The 23150-nt window shown below is 42.2% G+C and overlaps 1 protein-coding gene across 11 annotated transcripts; it reads right to left on the reverse strand.

Moving 5' to 3' along the window:
* Nucleotides 1-152: 152 nt before the first annotated feature.
* On the reverse strand, nt 153-21265 carry usp7 (ubiquitin specific peptidase 7 (herpes virus-associated)). 11 transcript variants are annotated; one of them, XM_042085485.1, is made up of 31 exons: nt 20312-21265; nt 17020-17124; nt 16669-16867; nt 15799-15937; nt 15388-15476; nt 15168-15276; nt 14644-14774; nt 14380-14434; nt 14152-14232; nt 13960-14050; nt 13554-13636; nt 13124-13233; nt 10876-11053; nt 9873-10017; nt 8530-8660; nt 7787-7921; nt 7563-7652; nt 7127-7274; nt 6641-6733; nt 6467-6534; nt 6124-6224; nt 5876-6029; nt 5685-5752; nt 5081-5189; nt 4883-4960; nt 4635-4735; nt 4258-4357; nt 3946-4065; nt 3343-3414; nt 1907-1997; nt 153-1737 (listed from the first exon to the last, which is right to left on the reverse strand). In XM_042085485.1, exons 1-31 carry the CDS (start codon nt 20394-20396, stop codon nt 1631-1633), a joined length of 3366 nt encoding a protein of 1121 aa, XP_041941419.1. In that variant the 5' UTR covers nt 20397-21265; the 3' UTR covers nt 153-1630. The 11 variants fall into 11 exon arrangements, with proteins under 11 accessions (XP_041941419.1, XP_041941416.1, XP_041941423.1 ...); XM_042085482.1 differs by having other exon boundaries at nt 6641-6730; nt 7563-7664; XM_042085489.1 differs by having other exon boundaries at nt 7127-7232; nt 20312-21264.
* Nucleotides 21266-23150: the final 1885 nt, after the last annotated feature.

Consider the following 23150-nt stretch of genomic DNA (forward strand, 5'->3'; position numbering starts at 1 on the left):
ATTACATGCATGGCTTTACTGAAAGGTCTATTTTTTGACTCTTTTTTTCTCTGGATGCCCAAAGTTTGCATACTCACTTCATATTGAATAACAAAGCTTTACCTTCTACTTAGAAACCACTACACTTAAGCGTATGCCAATTAATGCACTCATTTTTATAGAAAATTTTATTCAACATACATTTTCCAGCAAAAAGGCAATATACAGGAATAGTTGTTGTACACTGCTGCTACATGGAGGAATTAAACTGGAAAAACTCCAAGATGTGATCTGCAGGTCATCTTCGTACTGCACTTAAACAAGACAAAACTGTTGCAATTGGTTAAAGAAAACAAAATAAAAAATAAAACGGAAAAGTCAGGATCCAAAATAAAACTACACACAATGAATATGAACATCTGAATCAATCTGTACCCAACAAAATTGTTTTTTTTTTTTTTTTTTCGTTTTGTTTGTTTTTTACTTTACAGGATTTCTTTAAATATACAATTTCATTGTTGTCTTTACAAAGCCAACTATTCACTAGGGAGCATTCCTTCTGCACTTAAAAAAAAAAGTCTGTATTGGTTATTGGTGCTGGTTTTATTTTCTACACACTCCACCACCAGTCCTATGCGCCTGCAGCATCCCTGCCAATGCAAATTACAGTGAATGTGGAGCGTATGGGGGGGGGGGGGGGGGGGTCACCCTCTGATACAGCAAAACACAGCAGAGTCAGAGGCAGACAGAGGAGTCTGGACAGGCAGAGTGAGGGTGGAGGGCAGGAAGGAGACAGCGGGAAGGAGTGAAAAAAGCTTAAGACCGAGAGGGGAGCAACCCAAAGGGGATATGCAAATCATACTACAACCAAAGTTTACATTTTGAAAAATGTAAACCCTTTGATAATAAGTGCCAACGTGCAAGATGAAGTACAGACAATTTATTTCTTTTTTTTCTTTCATTTATTTAAAACAGATGCTGTGGATCTTTATTGTTATTTTTGTTTTATTTATTATACAAGATTTGCAGGAAAAAAAAAAGACTAAACTGAATTCCTCCAACCAAACTAAGTGAGAAAGAATTGTGTAAACATGAAAATTGACTAGTTGCACTAAGGGACCAAGAAAAAAAAATGACAACCACTTCAGGGCAACTAGCAAGCTTGGACCATTCGCAGTGAATTTGTTTTTGAAGGACCAGTGTCCTTGTTTCCGCAAATGGCAAATCATCTTTCCGTCGCCTCCCTCCAACACTATGCAGCAGCCTTCTCGCTGTAACAATTCTTTTTTAAAAAAAAAAAAGAAAAAGAAAAAAAGTAAAACAAAACCAAAAAAAAAAAAAAATCTACAAGTTCAAACTGTCCTCCCATTTTGCTAAAATCCAATTCATTCTTCCTGACAGTAGGCAGTCAATAGTTAGAGAAGCCAAATTTAACAGCCTCAGAAGGAGGGGAAAAAAGGAGGGCATGGGGGCAGGGAGGGGGAGAAAAACAAAACAAAACAAAACGCATCAGCAGTAAATCCATTTGCTGAAGACTTCATACATGGTGCCTGTGTACCCCTTCAGCAGGTGTTAAAATGTGGTGCACACAAGAGAGGTTTGGTTAAAGTCTTTAGTATGGGTGGAGCTGTGGCGTTAGCGTAGAATCTGCTCAGTTGTGGATCTTGATGGCTTTTTCCAGGTATGTGTAGCGGCCTCTCTTTGGAGCTTTGTTGAAATGGTCTAGTCCTAACCAAGGCCTTGGGTGTGACATGTTTCCTGGGGGGGGGGGAAGGAAACAGCGTGGATAAAACAACCACCATTAGTTGTAAACTGTCTGTCCAACTACAGATTCAACCTGAGGCCACTCTATGGCTTGGGTTTGTTATCCCTTTGAAAACACAGCGGCACTGAATTTGACCGAGGGAGAACTGAGAGAAAACAGTACCTGGCTGCGGCTCGAAGTCTTTCAGGTTGACCTCATAGTCGTCTTCGTTAATGTACTGATGCCGGCCCATCATGACAATCGCAAATTTAAACTGTAGGGAAGAGGGCACCAGTGAAAATAAATAAATACAGGGTAGCCCCAGGACCCTCCAACTTAAAACCACTTCGACTGAAATGAAATACCAACTTCGCATTTGCACAGTTTTTGGTGAACAGGCTACAACCAGGGTAGCCTACTTCGGTAGCACTGTCTGTCTGTCTGTCTGTCTGTGTGTGTGTGTGTGTGTGTGTGTGTGTGGGGGGGGGGGAAATTAGGCAAAATCTAATTAAATATGCACTAATTTACATACATTTTAAAACACAAAATCTGAGCATTGGATACAGCCAGGTTCAAAATTATGTTTTCATTGTGTTCAGATATTAGATGGGGGGAAAATTAGAGGGATTTATGGATATCTACTTTTGTTATCCTGTAAATCAGAATATGTTGTCAATAACCTTAAATTATTAAATAAATAAATAAAAGATTTTTGCCATGTTTTTAGGCATATAATGTTATGCAAGTCAGGCTAGGAATTATCAACAAACCCCTCTGTAAAAATCTTCTAAATATAGTTAGGCATAAGTCTAGAAAGTTTGGTTATGTAAGTGCTTGTGAAGTGGAGATTTCGTGCTCAGAGTGGGAGGAAACTCATTTTGAGAAAACAGCCTTGAAAGACAGCCAATGAGATTCCGTTCTCAGCCTAGATTCACATAGCGTGATACAGGAAAAACAGAGCTTTCCAACGGTACTACACATGATATGTTTTGGACCACGGTCGCGGGAGTGCATGCAAGGTTAGAATGCTAACTTTTGCTGAATTTAGGGTAAATATACATGTGCGAGACGACAATATAATGAAAAACACCTAAATGTGTAAATCAGACTTTTTTGTTGTAGTAGAGTGATAGAATACATGCTAAGGTAACAGACTAACTCAAAATCTCGAAATTGACCAGGGCATGAAAAAAACAATGTTTTCACCTGCTGTGTCTCTCCTTAATTCTACCAAAGGAATAATATCTTGCAAATGAAATTCAAGACTTTATAAAGGAAATTCATACTTTTAAGGCAAAATTCAATACTTCTGACATTAAAGACTTTTGAAAAAGACTTTTTCAATATGTTTGAAACCCCACGGGTACCCTGAAATAAATAAATATATATTTTATATATATATATATATATATATATATATATATATATATATATATATATATATATATATATATATATATATATATATATATATATATATAAAAATAATAATAAATAAAATTTAAAAAAAAACAACACACACACAAGATTCAAAGATTTTTTTATCTGCCAAGGGCATACTGCATCCTCAGACACTATCTGGGACAAGGAAAAATGTCAGATTATCCACTGTATCTTACCTTCTCGAACTCCTTCTCCTGGATGTCGAGCATGGTCTGAATCCTCCTCATGACCTCTCTGAAGGACTCGCCCTATAATAGAATGCATACACACAAGTTCAGATTAATTCACACATTGAGTATTGTGGGAATTATGATGAATATTGCAATATGTATCCCCAGTATCATGGTATACTGGAATGCTGTAAATAATGCAATTTATTTAAATACTACTTCCTGTCTCAGGTTACATTGTTACTTTGGACCAGAAGAGACAGATAGTTAAATAGATTACAACACTGCGCTCTACTGGTTGAGGGCTTAAACAGCACAAAATGCACCACTGTCTCATAGCACATATACTATTAACATATATTGTGTTTTTGAGAATCAACAACAACAATAATCAATCAACAATTTTCAAGTATTTTAGCCCTTCACAGCACTATTTCTGAATGTGCCAGTCTAAAGCAGATGCGACATAACAGATTAACACCATCCACGGTCATCAGTAAATGGAGATATAATTGCAGATATGCCAATACCAGTCAACAAGGGAGATATTGTTTGATAGCGATAGTAGGCTGATATATCGGAGCATCCTTGTCTTCCACACAAACCCACCTGTCGGATCTTCAGCAAGAAGGGAATACCAAAGGTCCCAAAGACTTCTTTGTGGAAATGTGCAACAGGAATCAGCATCTCGCTCTCTTTGTCCAGGTCCACCTGGTCCAGAGGGATCTCCTACAAACAGACAGGCAGCCAGACACCATGCATGTTAATGGTAGCCAGTGACAACAGCAACAAATGGGTCATCACCCCATGATCGCCCGCACACATACACACAATCACAAATGCAACACAAAGACACTCTATGAACAAGAGCTCGTTTTAACAATAGCACATAAGGCAAACAATGGCCCAGCACGCACTCACCTCTATTCTGAATGTCCGGCTGGCCGCTGGAGATAAACATTCTAGCAGTTCGTCCTCTTGGTGAACCCCGATAATTTTGTAGCTAACAATTTCTAAGAGCCTGAGAAGGAAAAAAAGAGAGAGAGAGAAAGAGAAAAAGAAAGAAAAGAGAAAAAGAAAGAAAGAAAGAAAGAAAGAAAGAAAGAAAGAAAGAAAGAAAGAAAGAAAGAAGAGAGGTCAGACACTTGTACAGGAAATGAAAGCCGGGGGGGACTAGAATAGGATGCCTTTCTGTGGCGTCTGAGCGAGTCCTTGAGCAAACCCTGTAATGACGAAACGATTCAGAGGCAGGCAGGACTGTGCTGTGGAGAGGAGGTGCGTGGGCGGCCGGTACCTACCTCAGCTTCTCCGAGCCTTTGTCAGAGAGCTCCACGGCCTTTTTACATTCCTCCAACAGGTCCCTCACGCATCCATGCTTGTCAGGGTATAGTGTTATCTCCTAGGGGAGAAAGACCAGGCAGGGATGCAGAGAAGGATGGGGAGAACAGGGGCATCAATGCAAGGTTGTGGAAGGAAAGGCTGTATTTACAGACATATACACACCTTTAAAGTAACACAGGCATAGGTATTGAGGTGCTGTTTTTACCTCTTCACGAAACTGACTGTTGAGCCATATGGATTTGAAACTCCGCCTGTTCTCAAAGTCTGTGATCTTCATCTTCAGCTGAGGGCAGAGAGCGGAACACACACTCAGTCAGTGAATGGTACACAAACAAACAAAACAAACAAACAAACAAACAAACCTTGGATTCACGCAAACTCTTTCTATAGAGCAGTCACCCACCTGCTGGTAGTAGAGCTTCTTGGGCTGCCGGGGCTTAAAGAACTGCAGCAGGTCTCGGAGAGTGCCTTCATAGTTGTGCCTGAGAGGGTTTCCTGGGCCATCTCTGTACCTGCCAGATACGAGGGCAATTGATCAGTACAGCCAATATGGAGGGCAGAAGGAGACAGCAGGGTTCCCACTGTAAGTCACATGTCAAATTCCCTGATGCTGCTCATCATAGGTCCAACAATAACTGGAATGTGTGAAATAATCCAATAAAAAAATAATACTGCAAGGAAAATATTGCTTTTTGACAGATGCCTTGGTAAATTTAAACTTGCTACGCTCAAAATTCCCTGCTATTCCATGACTTCTCACAAACAATGAGCAAATTCCCTGACCACTATCCCTGAATAGACATTTTAAATTTCCATGACCCGTGGGAACCCTGGAGACAGATAAACAGACTGCATTGGCAGAGAGAGAGAGAGAGAGAGAGAGAGAGAGAGAGAGAGAGAGAGAGAGATCCGGGGGGGGGGGGGGGGGGGGGGGGTCGATCTACAGACAGAGCGGCAAGGTGAGTACACAGGAAAGAAAGAGGCAGAGAGACGTGTGACAAACGCACCCCTGGGACTTGAAGAACTGCAGGAGCATGGGGTCAGTGTTTAACCTCTGTGCTACAGTCTTAGCCACCTGCAATACCAAAACAAGCCAGTAAGATCACACGCGTAGAAAATATCAACTGTCATATGGGACACGATAAAACAAACAACCAAACATAACCTCTCTAAAGGACAGTTGACCCCTTCACTCTACCTGGAAGTAGTTCATTCTGTTTGACAGTGTGACGACAAAGCCGGGGTCATTGTGGATGGTTTTGTCGCAGAAGATGACGTCGACGCGGTGATACAGGTCTCTGAAGTAGTCCTTGGCTGTGGGCAGCTCACTGGTGTCATTCTCGGGGTCGTCCCTGCAAAGCCAAAGTGACAGCTGTAAGTGTATGCATGCCCAAAGGAAGTGCTGTCTGACTTGTTCTTGCAACAGAGGAAACAGGCCATCCTTACTTCTGGAACACAATAATGTCTCCATCCATCAACTCATCCAGAGCCTTGTCCAAGGAGACGTCATAGTCTTGTATACGTTCTGTTAAATTCGGTTTAACTTCCTGTAATGGATTCACACAACACACGTACACATTAGTCACAATGATCATAGCTCACACATGAACAACGTTCACTAAAATGTAGCCAAACATGGAGACAACATTGTCATTACTTTTACTACATTATTTTTCTCCAAAACATAGTTTTATTCAAGTAACTTCCATAAGGTAAACCACATATGCAATATCCCAGAAATGAACCTTTGAACACTAAGTGAGGTTTGGGGGAATCCATGGATGCATACCTCATAGAGGATAAGACTAGTTCCCTGCTGGAACCCTGCTCTTTCACACATGACGGGCAGCAAGTCTCCTGTTCACAGGCCAAACAAAAGTTCATGTTAGAAAAATTAACAGCTTTAAGGCTGGTTGTATGTGAAACCAGTGTATTCATCTTGGGTTAGGGCTGATTGACTTACGTATTTTACAGGATATAGGCGTGTAGATATGTCCGCAATAATTTAAGCTTCTGGTTTTTGGATCGTACATCTTCAAGAACAACATGACATCATCTGAAGGGGAAAAACAGTGACAAACAGCTAAGCGCTAAAATATGAGGTGTGCCAAGTTAAAATCAGGGTGTGTACCGATCAACATATGTCAGGTTGACGAGTGGAAAGAAGAACAACGCACACACAGTTGGCATTGTAAAAGAGCAGATCAAATATCAAATCCTAGGGAGTCAATGCAAAAGGTGTACAAGCTGGCACATTTACATGATCTAAGTGAACAAGCACCTTATGTCCACCACAACAGTGGAAGGCACTCGAATACGGCCCATTCCTTCTAGAACAGCACATTCTATTTACTCTCGTACATTAGATGTAAAATAAGAACAGGTTACGACTGATCATGGATACAAACCACGGACAGTGCAAAGTCAGACAATCCCCTGTAACACTTACGGTCTTTGTCGAACTTGGGTAACGTGGCTCCACTGGCAGCCATCTCTGGGTCTACCGTTTCCAGAAATATTGTCCACGGGTTTTCATTGTCACTCAAGTCAATCATCTGCGTGATCAAGTAGCAAGTATTAGCAACCATTTTCTTCCCCTTTAACAAAGGGAAACATACAACACAAAACCGTCAATAGGAAGGGCTTTATTACCCTAGTCAGTAAGGGAACTAATGGCTGAAGAGGTTTATTTATAAGATGCTAGAATTTGTCCATGCTTTTTGTAGGATATACACACAGGGTCAGGTGAACAGGTAGGGTGAACGAACGAGCGATGCATTCTTTCATCAAACACGACACTCTCGCTAGTCGACACACAGGGCTATTTTAAACACCGAGTGAACACAGGGGTGAGCAGATGCTGCGGCTGCTGCCGCTACACTCACAGACTTGTTGCAGTCGGCCTCGTAGTCGAGCATAGCGGGCCTCTTGGTGCCGTTGCTCCGGGCCTGCATGGGCCACAACCTCATCTGGTCCTGTGGGAAGCCCTGCAGCAGATCAATACAACAGACACTCAAGCACGATTTAAATGCACACATACGCATTATTTGTGCACCTAATCTATGACACTAGGACAAAGCATTTAGACGTCATGAGTAGAAGTACTTACCATGGTCTGTGACAAGTTCTGGACAAACTCAGCCAGCGTGGAGCTCTTAAGCACCTTGAACACTGTGTACTTGACCTTCTCCTCGTCATACATGTCATTGCCCTGGTGACCGCAGAACTGGTCCTCTGTTACCATCTGAGAAGATCCAAAAAAAAAAAAAAAAAAAAAAGAGTCAGTAAATCGATGTGATCCAAATGAGCTTAACCCAGAAACTCCAGCGCTGACCTGAGCCAAGGGCAGGGATAAGTCACTGACCTACTGCTTTAGATGTTCCTTTGTTCTTCAGGGCCACGGTCAAAAAATCTCCACATTCTGCTTATCTAACCCGCAGCCTTTCAAAGCAGCAGCATGACTAGAGACTCTCGCCACTGGGCCAGAGACAAGGTCACGGTGACCTTCAGAGCTCAAATTCCCTGTCTTCCTTTCCTGTTTATAATTCTATACACGTGCAAGCGTTCATTTATCCCAATAAGCTCACAGCACAAAAAGCACCATGACCCATACACATCAACAGCATAAATAACTCAGCTGGCTAGGTTGGCACTTCCATAGCCCAGTAAGTAAGCTTTTAGGGATCATTTCTGATCAACATCAGGTGCCCACAAATCTTTTGTAACCAAACAGCTTAAAAGAATACGAGATCGGCTTAAAAGAAGAAGAAAAAAAAAAAAAAAAAAAAAAAAAAAACACCCAGCAAAAAAAGCAATCAGTCGTTAGCATGCGTGCTTTACCAGTTCACTGACCTGCACTTGCATGTAGAGGTGGGCCTCCTGTCTCTCTTTCCTCTTCTGGGCCTCGACCCGCTTCTCCTCCTGCAGACGTTCCACCAGCTGCTGAGGGATGTCCACGTCAGTCACCGGCATCAGCACCTCACCTGGGACACGCACAAAACCAAAGAGTCAAAAGGGACATCACACACACACACACACACACACACACACACACACACACATCAGTCTGCTTATTCTCCAAAGAATAAAATATACTCTGCTATCTTTCTCTCATTCACATACATACAAAGAGCACAACACACCAGCATGGTATCAGCCATTTTCACAGACAGACAGGCTAAAATATAGGCTACTCCGCTAACTTTCTCTCACACACATACACAGAGCACAAGACACCAGCTTGGAACCAGGCATCTTTCACAGACACACAGAGCAAGGGGACTACACAAGACACCATGTTTACCCTCCAGAAAACATTCCAGCCTTGCACTCACTCCCTCACTCACACGCACAGATCTGCTCAGACTACACAAAACACCAATCTTGTTTACTCTTCAAAAAAAAATATACACAGCAGTGCATCACTCAAACATAACATGGAGGGCAACCAGCAACAGTCCATTTCTTCTTTCCTTTTTTACCATGATTACATTCTACCCTTTGCGATTAAGTTTCACATGCCCATCTCATTCTGATTGTATACCAGTGTGGACGCTCAAGACATTGCTGTAAAAAAAAGCTTAATGCTCAGTCACTTCCCCTGAATAAACAATGGATTGACTGCACCGTCTTGTGACGACACAAAATCCCAGGGAAATCTGAAGGTCAACATTACTAGTTTTCAAAATTCAATGTGATGGCTAATGAACAGTCAGGTAAGGGCATTCAACAAATACAATCTCAAATACTGTACATAGGCAGCTCACATCTACTAGACACGGTTTCAAGAGTCACTAGGCAAACAATAGAAATCACACAAAACAGCAGCAACAGCCTTACTCTTTCTTACACACACAGTCCCAGCAGCTCATTTGCAACAGTAGCTTTACTCTCACACACACTCACACTTTGAAGACAACATCTAACAGACATTATGGTGTAATGCACCGATGTAATGCTGCTTGCCTAGCACAGTTGTGGTTCAAAAGCAACACATACCACAAGCACCGAGTGCATTACAGAGAAGCCCAAATACACTCCAGAAAATCTGCCTAACCTATTTGCGATGACTCAGCTGGGAGTAACGGGAAACTAAAATATCATTTGTGTCACGAGAATCTCGGGCCTCTGCACCGCTGCTAGAATGTGTCAAGGGCGAGCGAGCGAGAGAGAGAGAGAGAGAGAGAGACACTCACTGAGTTTGGACTCCCGGATATACACCAGCATGTAGGCATTGGTGCAGTGACGGACGGACAGGTCGTCGTCGTGGCCGCCGTAGTTGTGCTCGATGGCCTCCTCCTTGGTGCACCGCGACACCACGTCGTCATCGAACTTACACCACTGAGGAGGGACACATGAAGGTGGGGAACAAGCGTCCCAAGAGGCGTCAGTTCAGATTCTTCACATTTTGTTTTAAGATGCCAATAAACAATGCAATAGATAATGCATGCAAGACAAAGTGCCTTCTATTAGTCAACACCAGTAAAGTAGCCATGTTATCTAAGCACAGGCCAATGAAATAAGACACCAATAACTTTGGTTAGAAACATCAGATTTAGATTGTTCTTATGTCTTAATTAAACCTATTCACACAACTAGCTTCACATCTAAATTAGGCAGTGGGCTACACATTCTCCATTCTCTTTTTTTTTTTTAACTAAAATCCAGTGACAGAAACCAACAACTAGTCAGCAAAGCTATAATCTGAATCTGGCCCATTCTCTACCATTGCTTTATGGTACATATGAGAAGAGCCATCATAATTCCATTACGTCAGTTGTGACAGCTGCTGCAAAGAAGCTACATCCTCTGAATTAGAATAACACAGTTAAATGGCAGGTGGAAGCCATTATCATGAAAACAAATTGTCACTTGTTAATCACAGACTGTTCCTAATCATGTCATTTTTAAAAACACACGGATAATTTAGAAGTAATTTCTTGTGGTTGTGTTTGAGAACAGCAAAAAAATGTATCATTTAAATATTTCATGTAGACATACAGATATTACGCATATCTGTGACCGACTCTTTAATGAGGTCTCCCGCTGTAAATGGTAATTGATCTAATTAAACACAAATACAGGTTTTTTAAAATACCATGCCCATGATGCAGTCTCAAAACGAATCTACAGTCCCCACAGAATCAATGCACAGCAAATCCATCCCCACCCCCAGTGAAAGTAAGTAAAGCTCCTCACTATTGGCTCGGTGACACTCACTTTGCCGTCTCCTTTTGGGTTGAGATAGACGACGTAGTGGCCGCCGTGGTTGTCCCCGCTGTGCACAAGCACTGCGTGCAGGATGTAGTTAGCTGGGTCCTTGGCGTCTGTCTTCTGGAGGAACTCGTCCAGTGGTAGCTGCTCGGGGAACTCGAACCTGGAGGCAGACACGTAAACAAGGAGTCAGAGCCATCAAGCATCGTTTATCTTTAGTCACATAAGATTCAGATCCTCTTTCTTTGAGGAGGAAAAAGTTAACCAGCATCAGATGCTTAGTATTAGTTCTTTGTTTGGCTCAAAAGAGACCCTTAGCATTGCTCTTTCCAAAGACGCAACACAATTAATCAGTCACATAGACATTTAAAAATTCAGCCTGTGGTGCGACATGTTCATCGGTTTTAGACCATACTGGCAAATAAAATAACTTATTCAATTAAATGTTAAACTAAATTTACATTTTAAGGGCATCACAAAATGTTTCAAAAGTGATCAAGGTGTAGAATAAAGGGCTGGAGAAAATGACCATAGCATTGCAATACTAAACCTAACAAGAGTGCACTGATACAGGAAAATTCTTTGGTCAGCATAATGAATTTCAACAACCAACTCAAAGCTATTTCACACCAACACTAGCACATGTGCAACCTGCCATCTTATGGTCTTGTGATGCTAGCCCAGTACAATCAATAGCCTTGGAAACAAATCATTCCACAACAGTCAAAGATATTAATGATTCTGTTCAGGTTTTAAACACATTTCACCACAACTGGTCATCGCGTCAGAGAAATTAACACATATCACACAGCTATGATTTCAGAGCTTTTAAACAATAGATCTAATGGGGAAAGTTCAAATCTGAGTACTTGTATCTGAGCATAATAATAATAATAATAATAATAATAATAATAATAATAAATAAAAATCAGAGACAAGATCTAGAATTGTTTAATCAAAGTCATCATCATTCACATGGTAATCTAGTCGAACTGAGAGACAGCAAAAACAAACATCTACAATGTAGAATCCAATTTAGAGGCAAAGCTAGAAGTAAAAGCACAACCACATTTCATCTCCTCCAAGATTGATTATAGGCAGGTGCACACTTAAATCGTGAACTAAAACCACTAGTAAAAAAAAAAAATAGAATAAAAAAACAAATTGAGCTCACATAACCACGAAAACCCACCCTTGTATGTGTAAGGGCTTCAAAGTGAAAACAGAAAAGCTGGGTCTGCAGACAAAGATGTTAGATCTAGGAGAGCAGATAAGAGTTGTGCAATGCATGCCACCACTATGGAAGTACAACAGGCAACTTCCCCTCACAGCACAGCGTTCAGGAGAATGCGTTCAGTTTTGCTCTGAAGGCCAGCATCAAGGACTTGGACATCTGTAGGGAGGGAACACTATGGGCTAGAGATGGGAAAAGGTGCAACGTGCGCCCTTTTCAGCCATTAGCCGCATAAACACACCACTATCTCCTCAGTCTATAGGGGATTTTTTTTACTGAACCTGCCTGCATGTCCGCCATAGGGTACTGCTGGCTCCCTTCAATCAGCCCGTCACGTTAAGTAGGTCATCAAGTAGTCCTGGTCCATGGCCTGCACTACTGGGGTGTGTTTCCCAAAACCATAGTTGCTGTTGACAAGTTAGTTGGTTGGCAATGGGAAATTGCATTGCAACCAACAAAGTTACTAAATTAGTTGGCAACTATGGTTTTGGAGAAACGCGCTCCTGAACAATCCGCATTCACGGGAATTTACTGGCCAGGGCTGTTCTTTACCAGGAAGTTGGAGGTCTGAGCACACTGTGCAGAGCACAGAAAGCATGCAGGGGAGGGGAGTGACGAGTGACAACCGTGGCTCCTTGCGTCTTAATGCAAAAAGCCTGTGGGGCCGCAGTGGAGAGTGAGAGAAACCGGTCTTCCGCTGATCCATGCCCATCCATGAGTCATTCTCCCTCACTCTCTTTGAGGCAGGTATTTAAAGCACTGCACCAGCAGTGGAAGCAGCAGCAACTCTCTACTGCTCTTCAGTACAGTTTCATGATATAAATGGGCTCTGGGCACTTTTAGAAACCGCATCAGAATGGGCACTGGCTCTCAGCAGGACATGATGGTCAGACATATACAAGTTCTAATGGCTACCCCGCAGACTTGTGGGCCCAGTGGGCCCATCTAAAGTACTGAGTGCTGGTATTGAGTGTGAGTGGTGGTGATGTCGATGGCTACCTGTCGTTGATCTTGATGTTTTGGTCGGTCTGGGGGTCGTACATGAACCTCATCAGTTGCAAGTGCAGAATTGGGGGAAAGGTCAGGAACTTGACGCCTTTTTCGGCCTCCTGAAAGACGAGTGGGACAGAGAAAAGAGCAAATTTACTGGGACAGGAAAACAGGATGGTGAGTGAAAATTGCCATGTAAAAAATGGACATGGTGATAAGGCCAGAAGTAGGGCTGTCGCTTTCAAATGTCACAATTTGAACTTACAACATAGTCTAATGTGCATAAAATAGTGACACATTAAAATCTGAATGGGTTATTTATAGTTGAATATCAGTTAAACAGTGACAGCCCTTAGTCGAGTTGGTTCATATTTGTGTGTGTCTGTGTGTGTGTGTGTGAGTGAGTGAGAGAATCTGTCCGCGTGTGTGTTTTGCCCACCTGGAGTCCATGCTCTCCGGCATCATACTTGTTATCTCCGTCCAGCTGCTCAACAGCCACATAGTCTTTGAATGACTCAAAAACTGCAGGGCAGAGGAAAGGCCATGTCAGTCATAAGCGCCATAAAAGAGGTAGTCCCTCCCTCCAAACCACCCAGCACCTCATCCCAAACACCCCAGCCACCTCCTATTCTCGAGGGGGGCTTTTCCTCTCTTCGGCTAACCCATCCTACTGCCAGAAGTAGTACTTTGCATTGAGGCTTGAGTCATCGACTTTAAGATCAATGAAAATCAGGCCGGGGCGACTTGACAAGACACTCACCGCTAGATTTTTGAGTGTCAGCAAAAGCAGCAGCAGAGCATTTGCTTTCACAGCAAACCGCACACAGACCATCAAAAATACTCACTGTTCTTTTTTCCTTTTATGCTGAGCTGAATGTCGTAGTAGTCCTCTATCCGCTCAGACCGGTAATCGACGTGCTTACACTGGATATAGGACTGGAAGAGGAGAGGAGGTTAGAGAATATCGGCACTGTAGGGGAAGACTGCAGATGTGCCGTTGTTAACAGCGAGTGCTGATGCGGAGCTGGACCACTTACCACCATCTTTCCTCTGAAGAGCTTTGGGATGGTGCCCTCCACACAAGTGCCTTTCATTTTGTTCTCAACATTGTCCAGCAGCTAAACAAGACACAACGTCAAGGTCAAAACAATGCCGAGTGTTCAATGCTCTCAATAGCCACCCTGTTTAGATATTCGATAACCTTGAGATTGAGCCAAGTGGAAGGAATTGGGAAATATATCAAATACGGTCTCAAAATCACTTACCACTCTGCACAACTCCTGCACATCATGCTGCATGAAACTGTCAAGGGTCTCCCACCTATGAAAAACAGGGAAGATGCTCAGGAAGCAAGCCAAAAAGACAATAGCTACAGTATAAGGGTAGAAACAACAAAAAAGCAGGAATGACCAGAGTCCAAGTGACTGATTAACAAGTGCAAAACGTGTACTTGTAGAGTAAAACCCACTAAAAACACACACACTCATGTACATACAGTTAACCTCCTCCTAATTCACAAGCACACTTACCCAAAAGACTTGGTGAGCTTCTTTGTCCCTACTGGTTTGTCACTGTGTTGAAGTTCATAGAAAACCCTTTGTAGGGCAAGTGGGACACTTTTGGAGGAGTCATCGCCTTCGGTCGGCATCATGTACACAGCCTGAAAGCAGTGGGGAAAGGGGTGGAGGGAAGGGGATAAAGATGGGCACCTTCAGAAACCGGCAGACACAAACTGAGGACCAAAGTCCAGGACTCTACTTATGAAGAGAGCAAGGGTAAATAATTATTCTTTCCAAATCCGACCCAATGTACACAGACCTATAAACTGTGAAGTCTAATTCAATCATCTCAAAGTCCTTCTTGAGTTAAATGGCATGTTAGCCTTAAGATCATGCTACGTTTTGTGTATCCCCCATGGGGGGACCTTTAGGAAGCCAAAGTAGTGTACTACTCCCAGTAGGGATGCGATTTCCTCTACGGGGTAATCTGATGTGCAGGTCCAGAGCACCAGACACCCAGGTCACATTTGAGAGAGTACTGCCTGTAACCTCACCCTCCGCAGCTGGTTGGTGAAGAAAAGCGTCTGCAGCAGACTGTTCATGTAACACGTGGCTCCCTGGTTCTTGAGCCCCACGTAGCCGGTGTGCTTCTTTGAGTCCCACCTGCAGGGGAGAATGACACATCGTCAAGGAGCTGTTCACTGGAGCTTCACCGTTTGTGAGATTTTGACAGGAGCACTGAGAAAACGCCAGCGGTGTGAAAGGAATACTTACGCCACCCCGTGCGGAGCATCTGCCTGCACAAAGACTTCAAAGGTGACTTTGTCATCCTCTACAAATCCCCTCTCTGGATCAGTCACGTCCTAGAAACGTAGAAGAATGGGAAAACAAGTATGAGACACTGTACTGAGCCGAGAGTCTAAACCAAAATGTCAACTGCTGTTCACTTTAACAGTACAAACATACAGACAACAAACCAATGTCACCCAAAATAGAACTAGAAGATGCTTCATTCATAATTTGTGCATGTCTCACAACAAAGGCCATTAGTTAACTGCATAATTTCAGTGAAGGTTCTACGGGTATATTAAATGTCTGGGTGGTCCTCCTGTTCTGCTTCTACAACCACCTAAACATGAAGGGGTTGACAGGGGGTCAGGTTTAGGACTCCGAAGCAGCACTTACACTCCAGGACATGAAGTTGGAGAAGCCCCAGTCGTTCTCCTTGTGGAAAAACAGGTGGCTAATGCGGCGACTGAAAGACTTCTCGTCATCTTTATAGTTGATGATCTTCAGCATTGCCTGAGCGTGACACGACCATGACCTTCAAATTCAAAACAATCAATCACAATTAGTCAATCTGCCATTCACTTTCACTCCAAGTGATGAAATCTGACATTTCTATCTTAATTTACTTGCTTACTGGCATCACTGACTAAAGAATAAAGACCCATCATTTAATAATTACAAAGCATTACATAAACTTCAATGATTACCAATGGCAAAATGGCTTAAACTGGGGGTCGCCAAGAATATGAGGTGTCACGAATTGATTTGCAAGTTTAAAAACTGGGATATTCAGCAGAACTAGAAGTAGGCTTACAATTCAAAGTGTTTCCATAATGATCCTCTGAAAGTGAATGCTCCGTTTACGCAAACTCAAATCTCTACCTGCCCTCTTACGATGATGAGCTCGAAGGTGCTGTGCGCGAGTTTACCAGTGACAGAACACTATGCAGCCTTCTTTTGCCGCAGGAGCACCAGTTAGACATTGGATGAGTGATTATCCATTGGAAAATAATACATCAGATTGTCAAAGGCTGCCATTGACATTAATGCCTTTGGTGTTGACAGCCTAGCTCTGAGAGAAGACATTTTTCTGCCTCCGCCACCAATGCCCATCTCGCTACATTTTCCAAAGTTAAACTATTTTTTTGCCAGTTGGAGAGAAAGTGGTCATGAGACTTGGCAAAAAATGTTTTGGGGGTCGCCAGACAAACAGTTTAAGAACCACTGTTCTAATCTACCAAAACCAGAAGCTTTGGTTGCACTCACGTGGAATCAGACTCTGCATTGCACTGCAGGAAGAAGCCCACACTTTTCTGGTGAGGCCTGTCTGGGTAGAAGCGTGGCATCACCATGATCTTCCAGGGCAGATTCCTCACGAAGCAGGAAGGGCTGAGAACAGACTCGCTCAGCCGGCTGAAGCGCTCCACCACAAAACGGAAGGTGGCCTCCGAACGCCAACTGGTGTCTAAAATCACAAAAAAGTAACAAGGTTCAAACCGAGGAAGGATTGACATTACCCACCGAATACCAAATAAAGCCCCTCAGGGCCATAACATGTTAAGTGATTTAACTGCTGGCCACAAAGTGGCATGATATCTGCTTGTAATAGTGCCTCACCATCCTCCATGTCTTCCTCTGTGTTGTTATGCCCGTCTGCCATGGCCATGTTCCCGTTGATGACAGGGTTCTGGGGGATTCTAGGGGGATCATCTGTGTCCCCAGCTAACAGAGGCCAAAACAGAAGGGGTGTGGGGGGGGGGGGGGGAGAGAGAGAGAGAGAGAGAGAGAGAGGGAGAGGGAGAGGGAGGGAGTGTATCACACAAAAACAAAATATTAGATTGACATGTACAGAAAACAACGGACATTCCCTGCATTTCATATAACTGGGACATGCAGATAGTTCAATAATTCCCTATCAGAACTTCATGTCTTGGTGTGGTGGTCATATGAGAACAAAACACAATAGAAATAATTGTACATTACACAAAAAAAATAAAAATAAACCAAAAGGTGGGTGTCTCAGCAACCCACCATAAAGTAGGCTCACTATTAAATGCAACCAAGTCTGACAGAAGCCAATTTAAGGATGAAGCAATAACCATACAAGAATCCATCAAAGTTCCAGGAAGAGTACTCTGATATGCTTTGCAATCTGACCTCATTTTGTCTAGTGGATTATACTAGCTATGGCAGGTGCCAATGATCTAACGTGCCCATCTCCCTTTCACTAAACACCAACAAGACCCACAATTGCAAGGCATACTTGTAGGACCTAGTCATTTTTAAATATATTTTGTCTGTCTGTTTTGTCTATAAGACCCATCCAGAATAGAATGATAATACAGATAGATTTCATAATCTACCCACACATGTAAACAGCATTATTGATCAATCACAGTTTGTCTTATAAAAATGTGTAATTGGTCTAATTTATGTTTTGTTCATTTGCTGACAGACAAACAACATTTTCTACATAGAAAACGGGCACCATCAGATTAACAACATTGTAATGTAATGTTGGTAAATAACCTATTCAATATAACCTATTCAATATATATATATATATATATATATATATATATTACTGCATTAATATCAATAAGTGACGTGAAATTAAGTGAATTTAATATCTAAAAATTACAATCTAAAATGCCTAAAGATCAATCTGGCGAGTTATGTTCATAAAGACCTACTACATCATCTGCAGGCTGGCCTGTTATTTCGGACTAGGCCTGAAAACTGACCAGCTGAAGGAATAACGTATTAAGTTAAAACTACTTAACGTTACGCCCCCGTATGACTGGCATTGAAAATAATTGTGCATTTCACTGAGAATAAAAATTAACGATTTAACCGTAATTTACTGCTGATGCGACTTGCTATGAGAGGTTGATTATAACGTTATCATTAAATATGGCGAAGTTTCATGGATCGAGGGAGCAAATCCCCGCGCTGTGTCGATGTCTGCACATGGAGGCCTTGCCGCAGCCTCCTAAGCTCCGCTCAGTATTTTCGCATCACCATAATGGAGCTACCTAAGCCAACAACAAACTAGGGCATCAGAAATAAACAGGCCTCCTGCCCATATAAAAGACAAACGACGGTTCGGTTTAACACATAACGTTAATACTGCTACTGGCGAATAAAAAACACTAATCGCCTGCATTAGTTTGTCATGCTATGGAGTGGGGTAACATTAGTTTACTTAGCAATCCGGTTAACTGACTTTAAACCGCAAAATGTGAAGGTAGCTAACGTTAGCTAGCGGGCTAGCAAACTAACAGAGTCGCTTACTGGTTAAACGAAAGTGACATTTCTGTTTTAAAAACATCGACATAGCTCACAGGCGAGTCATTACTGCAATGTAGTTGAAACTGTCAAGGCTTTCTGGCCAAGTAAACAAATACATACGCAAGCAGGCCTGACACAAAATTGATCATTGCAAAATAACGTCCTCCATCTTGGAATAAAACTGCCATACACTCCCCCTTGCTGCAACTTTTGGATAGAACTGTGGCCCTCCAAATTAAGCTAGCAGAACGCTAACTGAAATAGCATTTCTGGCCATGGATTAAATATATATATCCGTTAATTCAACTGCATACATTTCTAAGACCTAAATTGCATCGTTATTTGTCGGAATATTCTAGGAATTAGTTTGTATAACGTTACCAGTCGAAGCTTGTTACGTTAACGTAACTGGCCATCTTATATACACTATGCAAAATTACAAGAAGAGCGATGCTGATGTTAATTTTAACTGTTACTACTCTAGATATAAGCATGGGCCGCAGTCTCAATTAAAATGTGAGAACAGTGAGAATAGTAATGTTAGTCTTAAAATAAATGAATGAAAATGGAAGCATAGACGAACCCACGGTCTGCGACACTCGGAAAGGCGACGGCAGTGCTTCACGTTGAAAACATTACCTTTAGCTTACGTTACTAGCTGGCTATCGCTAGCTGATAACGTTCAGGCTAGTTCGCGTTTAGTAGTGCGGTTAGTAACGTCATTTGATATCGACTTGGGCAAACGTTAGCCATAGTTAATCCCAAGTGATGGGTTGCTAACGTCCAGTGTCTCTACAGACAACGATGTAAAGTTATCTGGGCAATTACCAAGCGCTTATCAATAGTAAATAAATTAGACCGTGTATGTAATGTTAACGTTATAACTTCTGTTGCTCAGCTAACGATAACATGTCAACTAACGTTAGCGTTACCAGGCTAAATAGCCGCACAACCCAGCACATTAGTTTAATAACTTACGGTGATCCAATTTACTTAGAATGGCCAAATTGTCCACCTAAATCGTTTCTACGCTTCCCCACGTTAATTAAAAATGCAACATACTTAAACGGCTCAGTAACCGGCCTGGCCTATGTGCTAGCCTAGTTATCTGCGCCACGTTTATTGCAGTCAATTCCCTGAGGTTAACGTTAGCTAAACAGCAGTTTGCTAGAGCAATGTTAAAGTTGGCTAATAAATAATTCGCCACATGTCTCTGCAACATCACCATATTGTAATCTATAAGGTAACGTGTGTGAGTTGGACAGAGATGATGGGACACTGGGTTCATCATCTGTCACCAAAAACACTGGCTAGATTATTTAGCCCGCTAACGTCATGAGCTACTGCAGTTAGATGACTGACCAGTTCACTAGCTAACTAGCCAGTGGTTGCTAGCATGCCGTTAGCCTTGCGATAATTGTTTAGAGTTAACGTTAGCTGGCTAGGCAAAACGAGGTCAAAACATTCACACTGATGTTAGCCATGAGGGGAGCAACATCACATCACCATGTAATTCATTGTCGTCTTGAAGTTAACTATGTGCATTGCCTATACCTAGTAAAGCATTAAAGCCCTTTAGGCTGCAAAAATATTTAAGCTGCATGAGGCCTTGTCCTACCTTCCATCTCCATATCCTCGGGTTCGCTAAGCTGTTGCTCGCCGGCTTTCTGCTGCTGTTGCTGCGTGTGATGATGGTGGTTCATGTTGGCAACTGTTGTGATGTTGTGATGTTTGTTGTCTTTGTTCCCCTCGACCTTGTCTGGTGTCGGTTCCGTGGAGAAAGGGGTCCGGGGAAGTTGATGGGGTGTTTGAGGATGCGGAGGAGGGGTAAACAGGTCGAGCCTAGGCGGCTGGGCCTGTTCTACAACGACCTCGGCCTTTTCTGCAGTCAGCGCCGGGGACTGAGGGAAGGAGGTCGGTGGGGGAGTAGGCAGAGAAACGCGGACGTATTTGCTCGCTATTCGCCCAATCTCGGCGCTTTGATGGGGATACTAACGCTAACTGGGATGGATAATTTGGGCTCCTGTGCAGGAAGGCCCGATGAATTAAATCCGCCTTTGCCCCTATGATATGGGGCAGAACACGAAGTGAGTGAAATTGAACTCACACCACAACCTGCCGCTGGAGAAAACAAATACCCTGTTTATAGCTAGCTGATGCTAAATCGGTAAGCTAGCGAGAGTGACAAAGGATAGAAAATACAACCAATAATCTCTCTAAACAATTCTAAATAGAACTTTCACTGCAATATGCCCAGTCCGTCTGCTCCTCCGATTGTCCCTCTTCTGGGGGAGAGCGTAGAAAAAAGCTATCCATTCAAACCAGATTCTAATTTGAAATCGCACTAATTTAGAAGTTCAAGCAGGCAAGCATACGTTTTGTCTCGATGTTACCTCCAGTAGAACTATTAGCGAATCGAATAGCTAAATGCATTAAGCAGTCGCATTTCATATGTGTATTCTAAGTAGAATATTTTGCCCGGTCACGGCCAGAGCCTTTCTCACCCGCTCCCGTGGTTTGTGATGCTCAGTTGAGGTAAAACTCAAAATGGCGGTCGCGCTCCTCTCTGAAATGTCACATCCGCATGGAGATCTAAACATTAGGCGGACACAAGTAGTCCCACATATTAGGCTGGCTACGGCGGCACTGCATTGGAACGGTCTATCAACCAATTAAAGCAAGTTTAATTTTTAATCGACCTTTTGAACGTCACACATGTAACAACTAAGACGGAAAGTTGTAAGCCACAATTTGGATGTGGACTGAGACAGAGCTTACCCACAATGAAATCTATTGATAATATGCGTCTGTGCGTCCGGTTTAGGCTTATTCTGAAGGGAATCTGTTGATTTCTCATTTTAATCTTAACACAGAGCTCACTATGAGGTAAAAATCAGTAGCCTCTTCTACCTAAGTATTATTCTATAAAGAAATGTCACTGTGGTTTGTGTGGAGCAAGAACCTCGACTTTCTCTTAATAAATTGAGAGGTGAGCCTATGGCCTAGCTGTTAGGCTATTTGGGTAACCATAGCCACCATCACTGTAGAGTTGGTTCAGTAGCAAAGTATTTGAGGTTGTTCTTCCACAGTAGAAACGATTAGGCTATTTATAGTTGCATCAATTTTGTTACAATAATGGTGTCAGAGTTTTAACATCATGATGCGCTATATTGGTAAATGGCATACAAATAAAACTTGGATAAATTCAATGTCCATTAGCTGCTCAAATAATTCAGGGAACATGTATAGACTACAGCAATCACTATTCATTTTATGATCAGCTTAGGCTACTGAGTAGGCCTACAAAGGGCCACATGTACATTTCATGGAAAAGCAGGTAAACAAATACTGCCCTCTGCTGTCAGATAAACAACATGATGGAGACCTATTGAAGCTTTCTGTTAAAATTTGACCAATATAAACAAAAAAATAACTCTTTGAAAAACTCTTGTTTGATGAAGGGTGCTTTTGGAACATTGACGGGAAAAGTAATATATCAACAAATCTATTTTGAATATCCCTCAGAGTTCTTAATCAGATTAAATATCCTTTCATGACGATGTTTCGAACTTATTCAGCCAATGGAAAATTACACAGCAATGTGGCTTTGGTTATATATACTGCTCAAAACACTTACAGTTTTCCACAATTGTTAAAACACATTTTTTGAAACCTTCCACCCCTTTCTCCATTCTCAAACTACATTCACAGAATGTCTGACAGTTCTTGCAAAATAAAACACTCGCATCAACAGTTTTACTTGTGCTCAGAACCAAGGAGTGTCAGAGTACCGATCCAGTGTATGATTGAAGTGGTCCCTTAATTTTTTTGAGCAGTATATATATTATTCCATAGTCTTAGACCCATGTTTGGTTAAATTCTCAAGCTGTCATTGAAGGCTTCTGCAAAATGGCTAAGACAGCCTACCTCTATCTTTAAAATTCAGGCTAAAATGTTTTTCACGTTACAAGGGTCTGAGAAAGCCTATGAAGAGCTAAAGGATTAGAATGAGTAAGCTACCACTTAGTCTATAAGGGTGGTCTGCTGGTGACCTGCAGTTATGGTTTTCTGATAGGAAATAGATAGATATATGGTACGGTTATGGTTATGCTATTTGGCAGACGCTTTTGTCCAAAGCGACCCACAGTATGAACACTACATTAGTTAAAAATAATAGTTTCAAATAAAGGTGATACTTCCTCACTCTCTCCAGGTCTATGATGCCTCCAATGCGTTCATGAAAAACGTAAACTCGGAAGCCCTGATTTCCAAAAAAAAGTGTGTTCATGACATCATGACCTTCCTGGAGCATGATTGTGATGTCAAGTAGGGTAACTCGGGGTACAAGATTTCCACGAGTCTCCGAGCATAAAATCCAACCCAACTTTGCATTCAGTCATTTTGCCTGAGTCAGAGGTTGGGTTTCCAAATATCCGATGTGTCATGAGCGCACAATT

Source organism: Alosa sapidissima, chromosome 3 (assembly GCF_018492685.1).
Source record: "Alosa sapidissima isolate fAloSap1 chromosome 3, fAloSap1.pri, whole genome shotgun sequence".
Lineage (NCBI taxonomy): Eukaryota > Metazoa > Chordata > Actinopteri > Clupeiformes > Clupeidae > Alosa > Alosa sapidissima.